Source organism: Crinia signifera, chromosome 9 (assembly GCF_055691185.1).
Source record: "Crinia signifera chromosome 9, ASM5569118v1, whole genome shotgun sequence".
In the NCBI taxonomy this organism is placed as follows: domain Eukaryota; kingdom Metazoa; phylum Chordata; class Amphibia; order Anura; family Myobatrachidae; genus Crinia; species Crinia signifera.
The window spans coordinates 73,234,624-73,251,462 of NC_139225.1; the positions used below are offsets into that span (position 1 = coordinate 73,234,624).

General features: G+C 44.4%; 1 protein-coding gene across 1 annotated transcript; it reads left to right on the forward strand.

Annotated features, from left to right (window-relative positions):
* The first annotated feature begins 395 nt into the window (after nucleotides 1-395).
* LOC146036628 (cis-aconitate decarboxylase-like) lies at nucleotides 396-4,500 on the forward strand. The gene is made up of 5 exons (XM_083160568.1): nucleotides 396-459; nucleotides 754-941; nucleotides 1,924-2,028; nucleotides 2,115-2,320; nucleotides 3,537-4,500. The coding sequence occupies exons 2-5, from the start codon at nucleotides 864-866 to the stop codon at nucleotides 4,456-4,458; spliced, it is 1,311 nt and encodes a 436-aa protein (XP_083016694.1). The 5' UTR covers nucleotides 396-459; nucleotides 754-863; the 3' UTR covers nucleotides 4,459-4,500.
* The last annotated feature ends 12,339 nt before the right edge of the window (nucleotides 4,501-16,839 follow it).

The following is a 16,839-nucleotide window of genomic DNA, read 5'->3' on the forward strand; positions in this document are numbered from 1 at the left end:
CGAGTCACATGCTCCCCAAGGGTCACACACACAGCATTGGATGTTTAACCCACTCCATGCCTATTGCTGGCATTATGTTAACCTTATGCTGCTAACTACAGCATTTTGCCTAATGAGTACTAATTGTACAATTAGAACTAATTGCTTAAATGTTCATGTTGGATGTAACAAGCAGCACAACATGATAAAGTGTCATAGGACATGGTTACAGTGACCAGGATAAGAGTGTGCATTGATAAAATAGAGCTCTCTGTGGATTTCACAGCACATAGAGTACATTAAAGATATATTATATATTATATTCACATAGTATTTAAAATACAGATGTTACCATCACATGGCATTAACATGTATGCTACAATATATAACAAATATATATTCAATATTTTTTTTATCATTCTTAGAACACAAAGAGCCTTCATCAACTATCAAGGCAAATTCACAAGTTGACAGAGAAAGGTAAATATCTTCACTATCCACTTCATTATCATTATTATTTTTTGGAAATTAAATTGGTGACTGCAATCATGTTATCAATACAATATTTGTAACATAGTTATGGTGCCAATGAGACATTAACCTGTGAGCTGTTACCCTAGTGTATAATCAGTAACAAGTTCTAGTATTTAATAAAACAGGGTAAATACTATTTTGAAAGTTTCATAAGATTAAAAATGGCCCCATTTGAATTGAAAAAAGAAATGTAAATCAGGAAAGTTAGAAGAAATGTTAATGTGCTGTGTCTCTTATCAGTGGCTGTGGGAAACCAGTTAGATGAATCCGTCACCAACACTTTTGCCTCATTCATCCATGAGATCCGTCCGGATCACCTGTCTGCTATTGTGCGGCACAGAAGCAAGCGCATGATCCTGGACAGCATTGGGGTCGGACTGGTCGGCAGCACAACTCATGTCTTCAATATCGTGGTGAAATACTGCCAGGTAATACATGGGGATGATCTGTGATATTGTATGTCATCATTTGAGTTATGAGGATATGGTTACAGAACTATGGACTGAAAGATAAAAACTCTAATCTGAATACTGTATGAAAGTATAATGTAATAGGTAATGGATCAAATAGATATGTAAATTGAATATTGTACACAATTATTAACCCTTATATGAGAGGGTAGGGAGAAAATTAGAAAGATTAATCAAATTGAGAAATAAATTCTATAACTGGTGATCACCTACGTGTCACTAACGGGGTTATTCTAGTTCACTGTTTCTGACAAATTCCTTCTTAGATGGACAAAACCATGTGCACTGCAGGGGGGCAGATGTAAAATGTGCAGAGAGAATTAGATTTGACTGAGATATTTTGTTTCTGTGCAGGGCAAATACTGACTGCTTTATTTTTACACTGCAATATAGATCTCACTTTGAAATAAACCCCACCCAAATCTAATTCTCTCTGCACAAGTAACATCTGCCCCCCTGCAGGGCACATGGTTTTGTCCATCTAAGAAGGATTTTGTCAGAAAGAGTGAATTAGAATAAGGCCCTAAGTCACAGTGAAAATATCATAAGAATATTCGTACAGTCAGAAGGGAAAGCTCCCTAAGATACAATGTCATCCGTTCATATGGACAATCTGCAAATGTTATTATAAAACAACTACACCGTTACTGGATTCCATTGTGGTGAGAGATAAATACAAAATAGTATATTATTAAGTATAATAGAAAATATATGTGAAATATCACTCAGTGAGCGTATAACTGTTACGTTGGTGCGATCCTTATGCAAGGTCACCATACCCCAAAATGTAGGAGAACGCTGCCTAAAATTAGAGTTATACAATAATTCAGAAACACTAAGGTCGGCAAGTTTGTAAACCATAAGACCCGAATCTATTCTTCTTATACAAGCTTTTAACAAATGTTTTAAAGATTAACATCATATTGTTTTCTTGTTTCAGGACCTGTATTCTTCAACATCTGGAAATTCTGCCCTTTGTTCTGTCTATGGGCAAAAAGGTTTAAAGCTCTCCCCAACCCTGGCTGCGTATGCCAATGGAGTAGCTGTAAGTAGCCTTTACTATAAATAAGAGTAATACCGTACTGATTCTAAAGCTGCAAAGTGAATCTAATCATCTCACATTCACCTTAGGCTCACTCCATGGACTTTGATGACACGTGGCACCCTGCCACACACCCTTCTGGTGCCGTGCTTCCTGCCATCCTGGCACTGTCACAGATACTTGCACAAGGCAGAAAGATCAGTGGTGAGGAACTGCTGACAGCTTTCAATGTGGGGATTGAAATACAAGGAAGACTTATGGGTTTCTCCAGCGAAGCAAAGAGCATTCCCAAAAAGTGAGTAGTTAGTCCCTATTGTTAATGAAATATTCAACAAATTAATTATGTTTGTGTGTGTCTGTGTTTGTGTGTGTGCATGTGTATACATCCGGATGAAGGAAGTGAGGGATGCGAACAATCGACGTACAAACACTGACATTACCAGGGTTCTTGCAAGTCTACTTAACTGTCCTCCAACCCTCCCTCCCCACATCTTATCCTAAGCCTCCCTCCTGCAGCCTATAGATGGGAACACAGTGGGTGATACATCATTAACGATAAGCACAATAAGGGCTTACCCCCAATGTCGTTAATGATGCATGCTCAATGTCATCAGAAAATGCATGTGCAGAACATGGGGTGGGTGACATCCTTGACGGAAAACGGTCAGTGTGTTGGCACTATATCATTCTCCTTTGGCAGCACCAATATAGTTAACTATAACGGAGGGCGCGTGTGTGCCCAGCTTAACACTTCCCGGTAGTGCCTACCCTAACCCCCATACCATGTCACCTGAATCTAAATCCCTGCCCCACATCCTACACCTAGTCTCCCCTTCTAAGTGCCTAACTTTATCATCCCGGTGGATGGGTTGGCAGCAGTCATAATATCGGTGCTGGAATCCCGACTGTTGCCATCCCGAACATACGTATGTGGGAGGGTTAGCTTTAGGCCAGGAGGTTGGAGGAATAGGGTCCCTAGGGTAACATACCTCGTAACTGTCCCGATTTACGCTGGAATGCCCTGTTTTTTTGGGACGGTCCCGTGTGCTCTGCACTGCTCTTCGGTGAATAGAAACTGTGCAAATGCATCTATTCCCTATTGCACACAGCATCTTTTCCCGGATACAGAGTGGCTGGGGGCATGGCCAGGGTCTCACAGAGCAGGCCATGTCCCCACATCGACTAAAATGGGGGCATGGCCTCGCACAGGATCCGCCTACCTGTCCTTCACATGTTGGGAGGTATGGGGTGAGGCTACCTGAGGGAAGGTTAGGATTAGGCTGCCGGGAGGGAGGGTTTATATATAACCAATAATGGGAAAAACAGGCATTGTGCTAAAGAAAATGATATTTTAGCTGGATATGGAACTATACGGCATGATCATCTTATTAACAAATACTGTAAATGTTTTTATTTTACCAGTAAATGTTGTTGTTGTTATTATTATTATACCAGATAACGTGTATATGTTATTGTCATACAAATTAATAACGTATATTTCCTCAATACAGATTTCATCCACCATCCGTGGTTGGCACCATGGGAAGTGCAGCAGCATCAGCAAAACTTCTCTCATTGGACAAAGATCAATGCACTCATGCCCTGGCAATAGCAGCCTCACTCGCTGGTGCTCCTATGGCAAATGCTGCCACCCTGGCCAAGCCCCTGCATATTGGCAATGCCACAAGGTTAGGTCTGGAAGCTGCTATCCTGGCTGCTAAGGGAATGGAGGCCAATACTCTCATACTGGATGATGTGCCCGGCTGCGCTGGGTTTAGTGCATTTTATGGCGATTACCAGCCTAAGCCATTATCTCCACCAGGTAATCAGTATGAATTTCTCCTTGAGAAGCAAGACATTGCATTCAAGTCCTTTCCTGCACATCTAGGAATGCACTGGATCGCTGATGCTGCCGTCTCAGTTAGGAATAGATTTGTCCAACAATATGGCTCATTTGACCCATCCGCTATTCAGTCTATAGTTCTTAGAGTCCCAGTATCCAAATACATTAACAGGCCCTATCCAGACTCAGAGCACCAGGCCCGCCACTCTTTCCAGTTCAATGCCTGCACCGCACTCCTGGATGGGGAAGTGAATGTCCGTTCCTTCCATGAAGACACCATGTTTCGTAAAGAACTCCAGAATCTCCTGAGCAAAGTGGTGGTGGAACATCCTCAAGATAATGAAGCCAACTTTGACAAGATGTATGCAGAGGTGGCTCTGCTGCTGAGAAATGGGGATCTGGTGACCGCGAAATGTGACACTTTTTATGGACATTGGAGAAAACCGCTGAGCAGAGAATCACTGCTGAAGAAATTCTCCTCCAATGCCAGACATGTCCTGCAGGAAGACCAGGTGCAAGGTGTAATACAGATAGTAGACAATCTAGAGAGTGTCAGAGACAGCTCCCTACTGCCATTGCTACTTCAGTAACTCATATAAGATTTACTCTTTCTCTGTTTACAGCAATTCTAAAGCCGGACTTTAGGATGGTATTTATTAATTAATGTATTAGTATTTATATCTATTTTTCTTGTTGGATTTATGAAACATTAAACTGTTAAAATAGCTACAATGTGTAACACACCTGTCAAAAACTGAAAATAGTTATATAATGAAATTGCATCTTTGTTGCTTTGCTACATCTGTGAAGGCTGGCATCATCACCCCCACATCTCTGATTTATAGCAGACCAATGTGTCTGGTGAGGTTATAGCAACTTAGCTAGGCAACGTATTACTAGGTCCACAGATGCCACATCTTCTTGGCATATTAATGAGATTGGGGGTCTACATTTGATGGTAAATGTCTACCAGTATATATATATATATATATATATATATATATATATATATATATATATATATATATGTCTAGTGTCCGTTTGTGTGTCTCTGAAACACTGCCAATGATGCATCTCTTTCTCTCTGAAACATGCACAAACACAGAAGTAATCACAAGGTAGCAGACTAGCTTTCAAAGCATTTGCTTCAAGCGGGCTTACTAGTATTGTCATAGTAGTAAAAGGTACAGCGACATTCCTGTGCATATGTGGCAGACCACTTCATATATAAATAAATATTGAGCATTAAGTCATACTACTAGGTCCTACTGTTTCATATATAAGCATGGGGCACTAACCCATGCTTATGAAGTATTTGACTTGTATGATGTCTGCATAACCTGATCAAAGGGTATTGATCAAAATATTTCAAAATAAGCAGAAAACTGTTCCAGAAAACAAGAAGCTACAAGCGTATCATTATTTCATATTTTAATTGATATATCTTTTATGGACATCACATACTGTACATAGGGCGCTGAAAGACACTTTTGTCGGTATTTGAAAAATTGTGAGTTCCTGCTGGTAGGGAACTAAGGGGGTTATTCTAGTTCACTCTTTCTGACAAAATCCTTCTTAGATGGACAAAACCATGTGCAGTGCAGGTGGGGCAAATGTTACTTGTGCAGAGAGAATTAGATTTGGCTGGGGTTTTACTGCAAAGTGAGATCTATATTGCAGTGTAAAAATAAAGCAGTCATTATTTACCCTGCACAGAAACAAAATAACTCACCCAAATCTAATTCTCTCTGCACATTTTACATCTGCCCCCTGCAGTGCACATGGTTTTGTCCATCTAAGAAGGCTTTTGTCAGAAAGAGTGAACTTGAATAAGGCCCTAAGTGTCTAATAGCCAATATAGTAGAATTGAGGAACTGCACTCCATCCATTTCTTGCGGACAACTTTGTGGTGCTCCGCTTTAGAGGAAACAATGTCCCAAATATAGAAGTTTTGTTTGAAGCAGGCACTCACCATAGACCATAGGTAGTAGTTGAGACAAGGTTTATTTCATAAATGTGGTCGACGTTTCGGTCCTCGCAGGGACCTTTGTCAAGACAGGAACATGTCACATCAAAGACCAGGAACACCAGGCAGTGTTGACACTGGGGGTCCCCACTTCCCCAGGACCCCTGCCCATGCTGACCAGCCAGGGGGATAATGCTTTGGCCGCGGGACCTTATATAATAAGTGTCCCCCGGCTGTGGCATTACCCTGCTGGCTGGTTGGGTCTGGTGCTGGTTCTTAAAATACGGGGGACCCCTAGTCATTTTGTCCCCCGTATTTTGGGAACCAGCGCCGGACCTTGAGCCTGGTGCTGGTTTCATTAAATCAAGGGGACCCCTATTTGTTGGGGACCCTGATTTTATGTCACCAGCACCGGCTCAATGAGCCCGGGGCTGGTTATGCTCTGGCGGGGGACCCCGCGCTGTTTTTTTTTTTATTTTAACTGTTTCAACTTTTTTTTACACCAGAACCCTGCACAGATCATTGCGATCTGTGCAGGGTTCTGGCTAATTCGCCCATCAGAACCTGGCCTGATTTTTGGGCGAATTATAGACACACTTTATACAAATCGCATACCATTAAATATGCGATTTGTATACTTTTTCATGTGAAAACATCTGGATGCGATGTGCTGCGAAAAACAGCCATCGCATTTCCAGTGTGTCCAACTTGCGAAAATGGAAAAAATGCGATTTCGGCCGTTTTTGCGAAAAAAAAATCGCAAAAGTCTAATTATCTCAACCCATAGAATGTCACCCCTTGTCTCAACTACTACCTATGGTCTATGGTGAGTGCCTGCTTTAAACAAAACTGCTATATATATATATATATATATATATATATATATATATATATATATATATATAGCGGAACAAAGAACAGGCGGCACTCGGTGGTCTTTTCAAATTGGTGTATTAAATCGAGTAGCTTAACGTTTCGGAGCTGCGCTCCTTTTTCAAAAGCTAGTGGTGAGACTAAGTGGTGAGACTAAGTGGTGAGGCTTTTGAAAAAGGAGCGCAGCTCCGAAACGTTAAGCTACTCGATTTAATACAACAATTTGAAAAGACCTCCGAGTGCCGCCTGTTCTTTGTTCCGCTATCAATATTAAGAGAAGGCACCGGGGCAGCTGCAATCGGGATTGGAGAGTGCCAGGCCGCAACCCCACTAACTATATATATATATATATATATATATATATATATGTGTGTGTGTGTGTCGGAGCATATTATCTATAAGATAAAAATGTACACTATGGAATTGCTTGTGCAAATATGTATATTTAAAAATATTTTTGTTTATTAGTTCACTAGGAAGCAATGACATCAATATGCAAATGTGGAATTGTGTAAATATGTTATACAGTACAATATAAATTGCTGACTGCATGTACTATAAAATAAATACTTTGCATGTTTCGTACATTAAATTGTGTCTGAAAATAACATTGATCATGTATCCATTTTTTCATTAAACTGACTCACAGAACTTATGATAGAAATCCATTTTCATTTACTTGGGTACAGTTTATAACGGTTCATATAACTATGCACCCAGGCACTGCCTAACTGTCCCTATCCATACACACCTAGCCATAGCCTACATGTATCCATACACACACCCAACTGCAGCATAACCCTATCCATATACACCCAGCCACAGCCTAACTGTATACATGCACAAACCCAGCCACATCTTAACCATAGCCAAACACCCCCATGTAGTCTAACCATAACTGTACAAACCAAGCATCAGCCTAACTATTACCCTACACACCTAGCCTAAACATACAGTACTGTATACCTACACTCCCAGCCTAACTGTGACCATACACACACAGCTGCTGACTAACTGAAACTGTACACACACATCCTCAGCCAAACCATACACACCCAGCCTAACCCTAACTGTACACACCCAGCCACTGCCTAACCGTACAAACCCAGCCTAACCCTAACTGTACAAACCCAGCCTCAGCAAAACCGTACAAACCCAGCCTAACCCTAACTGTACACACCCAGCCACTGCCTAACCATACACACCAAGCCTAACCCTAACTGTACACACCCAGCCACTGCCTAACCATACACACCCAGCCTAACCCTAACTATACACACCCAGCCTCAGCAAAACTGTACAAACCCAGCCTAACCCTAACTGTACACACCCAGCCTCAGCCTAACCATACACACCCAGCCTAACCCTAACTGTACACACCCAGCCACTGCCTAACCATACACACCCAGTCTAACCCTAACTGTACACACCCAGCCACTGCCTAACCGTAAAAACCCAGCCTAACCCTAACTGTACACTCATAGGCGTGCGCAGCCCGTTTTATTAGGGGGTGCACCATTGGAGGGGGCGTGTCCATCACTATCTACTGGGCGTGTTCATCATCTCCTATTATTACACATAATGAAACACACTAGACATAATGTCACGCACAATAATGCCCATCACACATGCCACACACCGTAATGCGTATTACAAATTATGTTAGGGCTTAAAAAAATATTATTAAAACAGGGACAATAGGGACTGTGCACGTCGAAGGCGCGCGCCAAAAATTAACACATACTTACATGCATATTACACATCACACAGCCATTACATAGTATACCACATTCCATAATGCCCATTACACGTTGTACGTGTAATTCCCATTACATGTTACGCCTCACACCATGATGCCCATTACACGTTACACCTCAGACTGTGATGGCCATTACAGATTATGCCATGGGGGGGGGGATGTGAAATGTTCTTTGCCAGGAGTCACATGCTCCCTGGGAAGGGGGTGGTTAAATGCTCGTTGACAAGGGGAGTTTCATGCTCATTGCTGGGGGTGCGCATTGCACACCAGCGCTCCCGTGAATCCGCACTTCCGGGTAGCGCTGTGCACTCTTCTTATAAGATGCCCACATGAGCCGCAGCCTCCTTTTTTTTTGAGCCGCTGGCCGGATGCTGCACGCCGCACACTGAAGCTACTTAACCTGTCCAGCGGCAGGCAGCATCTGGTCAGCCGCTCAAAAGGGAAGGAGGCTGTGGCGGGCACGGGACACTTGTACCCCAAGTGCCCAGGGGCAAATGCCCGCCCGCACACATAGTATACACACACACACATACAAACAACAACAAAAAAAAACGGTTTAACCTCAATATCCCTGGAATTAAATAATCCATATGGATCCGCCTGGTATCAGATTGAAGGCCCAGCGATTTGGGTTTGACTGAAATCAACCTCGAGCTTCAGTGATGCCGAAGGGGGAACTGGCAGCCATTGAACTGGGTGGGGGTCGGAATTAGCGGGTCCCATGTTATTCTATAGGGAAAATGTTCCAGCTTTGCCTGGCAGTATCTCCGGTTCCCAGGGGGCTAGAGACACGGGGCTGGGCTCGTTGGAAAGCCCCATCCCTCAGCTATGATTAGGAGGTGCCTGTGCACCCCCGGCACCCCCCTTGCGCACGCCTATGTGTACACACCCAGCTACTCTCAAACCCAGCCTAACCCTAACTGTACACACAAAGCCTCAGCAAAACCGTACAAACCCAGTCTAACCCTAACTGTTCACACCAAGCCACTGCCTAACCATACACACCCAGCCTAACCCTAACTGTACACACCCAGCCTCAGCAAAACTGTACAAACCCAGCCTAACCCTAACTGTACACACTCAGCCACTGCCTAACCATACACACCCAGCCTAACCCTAACTGTACACACCCAGCCACTGCCTAACCATACACACCCAGCTTAACCCTAACTGTACACACCAAGCCACTGCCTAACTGTACACACCCAGCCTAACCCTAACTGTACACATCCAGTAATGGGTATTTTGTGAGGAGGATTACATCATGGGGTCTTTTTTGCATAAAATACCACGTATTCCCAGGGGACAGAAAACAGTAACATGCAGCCGTACCTTTCATGCATATAAATGTATAGTAGCCAGCAGTCAGAGCGGGGCATGCGATTGTGTACAATAGTATGGTCAAAAAAAACAAAAAAATAGTATGTGAACAAGCGCTGCGAAACTTACGTCGGGAGCCGGTACACCTGGTGCACACGGGTGTCCGGCATTTCTCAGGCAGGGACCGATGCAGGAAACAGCACAGCTCCAAACGGCGAGAACAGCAGCCGAGTCCAGCGCGGTTTGTTATACACAAACCGGCGCAGGTTTAAGGTAACCACTGGAAGTCTCCAGTGGATTTGTCCTCTCTTTTTTTGACCATACTATTGTACACAATCGCATGCCCCGCTCTGACTACTGGCTACTATACATTTATATGCATGAAAGGTACGGCTGCATGTTACTGTTTTCTGTCCCCTGGGAATACAGGATATTTTATGCAAAAAGACCCCATGATTTAATCCTCCTCACAAAATACCCATTATTGGTTGGCATTTGAGGATATATGAGGGTCACTCTATACTTATATCCTGGAATAGCCTTTAAATTTACTATATATATTTTTGCAGCAAATTTTTATTATTGACCAAGTGAGTAAAATATATACTTACCTTTTAGGAAATACCCAATAAAAGTTACATTTTAATACTGTCATCAAATTCAATACCTGTGATACAATGGTGCCCCCACCAAGAGTTTCCTTTTTTTCTCTTTCCTTCCTTGAATACACTTAATATTGTTACCTAATTCTGGGGTGCACCACTGACTGTCCTGAATACAAGTACCAGTGACATACCTTAGTCCAGTATACTTGGGACACATACACCCCATACAAGGGTTCAGTCAGTCTCTCACAGGTACCATATGTTCACCTATTACCTTCAACATACCTGTGCGGTTTCTTTCCCTCCAAAACCCCTTCCCCCACTTTCCTTTACAATACACCTAACTGTACACACCCAGCCACTGCCTAAATATTTACCGAAGCCCAACCCAGTGGGAGAGGGAAGAAAATGGGTTATATGAGGCGGGAGTATATTTACCCCTCTTGGCTGACCACGCCTGCTCAAGAGATTCCACCCCCCCCCCCCCCATTAGGGCTGCTTTGAGACATTTCCCAGGCTGCTTTTAAATACCAATCTGTCCCTAGGTAGGAATATCCAGCTACAGCTAACAGCAAACAGACTGTATAAAGTTAAGTCTGCACCACAATTGTATTGGTCAATATGCACCCATCTAAGGGGTTAATTTACTAAATCTTCTAAAAATGAAAATAAGTAATGTTGCCCATAGCAACCACACAGATTCTGTGTACGATTTCTTTACTGTATCCTCGAAAATGATAGGATGAATCTGATTGGTTGCTTTGGGCAACATCACCTCTTTAGAAGGTTTAGTAAATTTACCTCTAAAGCTGGGTACACATCTATACAATCCCTATTTCTGGCAACTGTTCGGCCGACTGTACTCCTGTTGGACCGTCCACAAACAACAGCCGACACGCGCGTACACACCTGTACAATTTTACTTGCGACGTCTGATGTACTCCCGTCCAAACAGTCGCAAGAAAAAGATTGTACCACCGTACACACTGTCTCGATTTGGGCTATTGACACGTCACATGTGACCAAAATTATCATAATGGGCTGGGTTAGGGCATAATTATAGCTGTCACCCTTTTACCTATTAAAACAAAAATCGGCGTGGGTTCCCCCCCACAGCCGTAACCAGCACCAGGCTGAAAGAGCCGGGGCTGGTATTAAAAAATCAGGAAACCCAACAAATAGGGCTTCGCTGATTTTTTAAAACCAGCCCCAGGCTCCAGGTCTGGGGCTGGTTCCCAAAATATGGGGGACAAAATGACCAGGGGTCCCCCGTATTTTAAGAACCAGCCCCAGGCCAAACCAGCCAGCAGGGTAATGCCACAGCCGGGGGGAGACTTTTTATACAAGTCCCCCCGGCCAAAGCATTCAGCCCTCTGACCGGTCAGCCTGGCCAGGGGTCCTGGGGGAGTGCGGACCCCCCCAATTAAGGGGTCCCCCCCTCCAGGACTTACCTGACAAGGCTTAAGCCTGGTGCTGTCCTCGATGCCCCCTGGGCGGTGGGCATCGAGCTGATCTTTGTGTAAAAAAATAGATGAAAAAAACTATTGTTTTTTCCTGTGGAACTATGAGTCCCAGCAAGCCTTCCCCGCAAGCTGGGACTTGGAGAACCACATGTCCCAGCCTGCGGGGCATTAAAGGGCCCGCTGGGTCTTGTAGTTCCACAGTAAAAAAAATAGTTAAAGAAATACACACTGACACTTTCGAAAAATAAAAGTTTAATACATACATTACACAAACACACTGATACTTACCTATCTTGATCCCGTAGGTAGGTCCCAGGGTCCGGTGGCTTGGTTCCGGGGCTGGTCCGGGTCCGGGGCTCCTGGGCTGAAGAGTCCGGGGTCCTGGATCCGTAGTAATCCACAGGGGTACCTGGGGAAGGAAATCCTACTCACCTGTCCTCTGGCGTCCACCCCGGAATCTTCACTTCAAGACGCGCTGCTCCCGGCTGCTGGTACCCGCTCTGCTCCGCTGTATACTAGAGATGCAGAGATCCTTATTCCTCTGCGTCTCTGCTCAAAATGATTTTTGGCCAATCAGGAGCCGAGAAAGTCCATGTGCAGCCTCCTCTGTTTGGGCATGTCTCTCTCAGCCACAGCGCCCCGCCACGCAGCACAATAGAGTCTGAGCACTAGAGGGCGACTCCGCCCCCCCCCTTCCCCACACAACCGAATCTCTATACTGCCAAAGTGTTCCAGCTTTGGCAGTATAGTCGCAGCATATCGGTCGAACCGCAGCATATCAGTCAAACGTGCGTACACACTGCACTTTTGTACCGATATGAGGCCGTCCTGTCAGATGAAAATTAAACAGCAAAGAACCGTCGACTGACCGAGTATGGACGGTCAAGACTGGTTTTTTCCGTTTATCGCTCGTACGGGACAGCGTACACACATATACAATTGAATGGCTGTCCGACCCAGAACGAAAGAACGGCCCGACAATTGTATATATGTGTACTCAGCTTAAGTCCTTCAGTGTTCTGCTCATACACAAATATGGCTGGCAAAGAGGATGCTACATTTATATACCTTGACACATGGTGGCCATGTTCATCTCTGGTGACTCCTATTGGGCCTTCTCTGTCTCTTCTTCTGTCCTATCCTTTGCTCTACCCTCCTGTCCCTATTAGGCCTGTACTGTCTGCTGGGGGTGGCTTAGGCGAGTTACACACGGACCGGGCCATTTGCTGTGGGGAGGGAGGGCTGGGGCGGACGGGCCCGGGGAGGGAGGGCTGGGGGCCTGCCCAATGTTTTATTGGCGTCCTCATGAAAACACTGGGCATTCCCATGGGAACGCAGGTGGGCTGATGTCTGTCACAAGCCATCAGCCACCCAAACCTACTTCATCCAGGGGCATGCAAGTAAAAGTCAGTTTTGAATGATGTCTCCTGCTAGTGGAGGGATGCGAGGCCATGTGATCTCGTACACATCCCCACACATGATACCAAGGAGATTCGGTTGTGTGGGGAAGGGGGGGGGGGGGGGCGGAGTCGCCCTCTAGTGCTCAGACTCTATTGTGCTGCGTGGCGGGGCGCTGTGGCTGAGAGAGACAAGCCCAAACAAAGGAGGCTGCACATGGATCTCCTCCTCTCTTAAAATGCCCCTGAATACAAAACAGAACACGTGCACTTCATACAGGGAATATAAACATCATACTGCTACAGACTGTACATAGAATGGACAGTGTGCAAAAAGAACTAATGAGGAGATGCTGACATGGTACAGAAGGTGTGACTCACCACTCACCACTCCAACTCACCACTGTGACACCACTCCAACAAACACCACTCCAACTCAACATTGTGGCTCACCAGTTACCGCCAACAAACTCACCACTGTGACTCACTGCTCATGAGTTACCTCGAACAAACGCTCAATAACAAAAAGTTGCATTGCAACCAGTGGCGACTCTTACCTTCATGGGGCCAGCGCAGGTGCAGTAGCTTCTTTGGTACTGCACATGCGCTGGCCCCCCAGACTCTATGGGCTGCTTTTGCAGCAGCCCATAGAGGCAAATTCAGGGTCCTGGGTCCAATGCATGTGCAGTATCGTCCTCGTACTGCGGATGTGCGGAAGATGGTTTTTATGGGCTGCCGCTCAGCAGCCCATGTAGAGGCTGAAGTCTGGAAGACATATATACTACCAGAGGCATCACTGGGTGTGGTGACAACCAATGCACACTTTACATTAACTCCCAAGATCCCTGCCACTGGAGACATGGCTGTCTGGAAGGGGGGTGGCCTACTTTGAAGGGGGTGTGGCCTCATAGGGACATTTGTTTTCAATATCCAGGGCCAGCCAGCATCTCTGGATCACTGACTGGTTATATGTGTTGACATAGTTTGTCTGAATCCAGATATGGTGTTCCTACTGTACATTGATAAAGCTATGAGTCAAATGTACATTGGGTGACACACAGAACTTGCTACTAGACATGCTGCATGCTTAGAACTGATACTAGACATGCTGCGTGCTTAGAACTGATACTGGTTTTGTAGTGTAAATGATTGCCACTTTAAAAAACTTCACCCGTAGTTTCCATTGCAGCCAACAGATAGCATTGTTTTGGTGACACACAGACACTAGACATATATACAGTTGTGCTCTTAAGTTTACATACCCTAGCAGAATTTGTGATTTTCTTGCCATTCACTCATGGTCAGTGGTTGGGTGAAGCTATTTATTGTCAAACAACTGTGTTTACTCTTTTAAATCATAATGACAACAGAAACTACCCAAATAACCATGATCATAAGTTTACATACCCTGGAGATTTTGGCCTCATAACATGCACACAAGTTGACACAAATGGGTTTGAATGGCTACTAAAGGTAACCATCCTCACCTGTGATCTGTTTGCTTGTAATCAGTGTGTGTGTCTAAAAGGTCAGTGAGTTTTTGGTCTCCTGAAAGACCCCTGCATCTTACATCCAGGGCTGCACTGATGTGTCTGGATTCTGAGTCATGGGGAAAGCAAAAGAATTGTCAAAGGATTTGTGGGAAAAGACAATTGAACTGTATAAAACAGGAAAGGGTAAATAAAAAGATATTCAAGCAATTGAGAATGCCAATCAGCAGTGTTCAAACTCCAATTAAGAAGTGGTAAATGAGGAATTCTGTGGAAACCAAATCACTGTCAGTTATGGGCCCCACACACAGCACAATTTTCAGGCATTTTCTGAGCGATTTTACTAAATCACTCAGAAAATGCCTGAAAATGCATGTAAATCGCTGTGTGTATAGCCCACACAGCGATTTGCATGCGCGCCCCCGCCGTTCTGAATCTGCACAAGATTCAGAACGGACCTGCCCGTCAATCAAGAGCAGTCGCTCAGAAGCTCCTGCTCATATGTGGCCTCGGATGTGAGCAGGGCCTTCTGAGCGACGCCCTGATGTCCCACAACGCCGCCCCCCTTGCCACGCCGGACGCCGCCCCCCCTGCTCGCCGCACGAAAGCACTTAGCACAGTAAAGACCCGCCGCCCCACCGCCTCCCACTGCTCCCTCCCCCCTCCCCCTGCTCGCCGCACGGAGACGGAGCAGGGGGAAAAAGACACTCACCCGCTCCACAAATCTGCTGCCTACCCGCAGCAACTCCCGGTCCCCCTGTCACCTGTCCTCCTCGGGCGGCGATGTACTTCAAGCCGCCTGCCCGCTCAGACGTCCCCCTGCTGCTGCAGCTCCACTGCCACCAATGATAAGGCACCCCTATTTATTTATATATAATAAAACCACTGCCGCCAATGAGAAGCCTTCCCTATATATATATATATATATATATATATATATATATATATATATATATATATATATATATATATATATAACCACTGCCACCAATAACAAGCCTTCCCTATATATATATATATATATATATATATATATATATATATATATATATATATAACCACTGCCACCAATAACAAGCCTTCCCTATATATATATATATATATATATATATATATATATATATATATATATATATATATAACCACTGCCACCAATAACAAGCCTTCCCTATCTATATATATCTATATATATATCTATATATATATATATATATATATAATATGGTACAAATTGGCGTCACTCCGGGGAAATTTTCAATTGCAGAAATTTATTTGCAAAAAGTCGACATGTCAGTGTTGTCGACGTTTCAATGGCATGTAGCCATTTTCCTCAAGACATAACATGCGATACCTTGAGGAAAATGGCTACATGCCATTGAAACGTCGACAACACTGACATGTCGACTTTTTGCAAATAAATTTCTGCAATTGAAAATTTCCCCGGAGTGACGCCAATTTGTACCATATTATTACTTATCTGTGGATGGCACCCGGGGTCCTTTTGCCGTATTACTGAGGAGTGCCGGCTCGCACAGCTCTATATATATATATATATATATATATATATATATATATATATATATATATCCACTGCCACCAATATAGATAGATATATAATGGAGATGATCCGGCTCTCCCTGTGTGGTGCCCGCTCCAAGTGAATGTGCGCTGGGCCACCAGCGCACATTGATTTGCGCCTATACTGCATTCTATAGGGGAAGCGGTCATCTATTAGAATGAACTTAGGTCTACAGTCATTAGGTCGACCCCACTAGGTCGACTGGCAGGAAGGTCGACCTAACTTAAGGTCGACATGGGCCAAGGTCGACCTGACTTAAGGTCGACATGGGCCAAGGTCGACCTGACTTAAGGTCGACATGGGCCAAGGTCGACATGACTTAAGGTCGAATTTGCATAAAGGTCGACATGAGGAAGGTCGACTGGTCATAAGGTCGACATGGGTTTTTCACTGTTTTTTGAGCCGACATGTGCCGACAGGCGATGCGAGGGTCCGATTCTCATTGCCAACTGTGTCCATGTTGACTGTGTCGACATTCGGATAAAAAAACAGTGAAAAACCCATGTCGACCTTATGACC

Coding starts and splice junctions, on each gene's coding strand:
- LOC146036628 (XM_083160568.1), top strand. CDS start 864: ATGATCCTGGACAGCATTGGGGTCGGACTGGTCGGCAGCACAACTCAT. Junction 942..1,923: donor TCGTGGTGAAATACTGCCAG/GTAATACATGGG, acceptor TTCTTGTTTCAG/GACCTGTATTCTTCAACATC. Junction 2,321..3,536: donor GCAAAGAGCATTCCCAAAAA/GTGAGTAGTTAG, acceptor TCCTCAATACAG/ATTTCATCCACCATCCGTGG.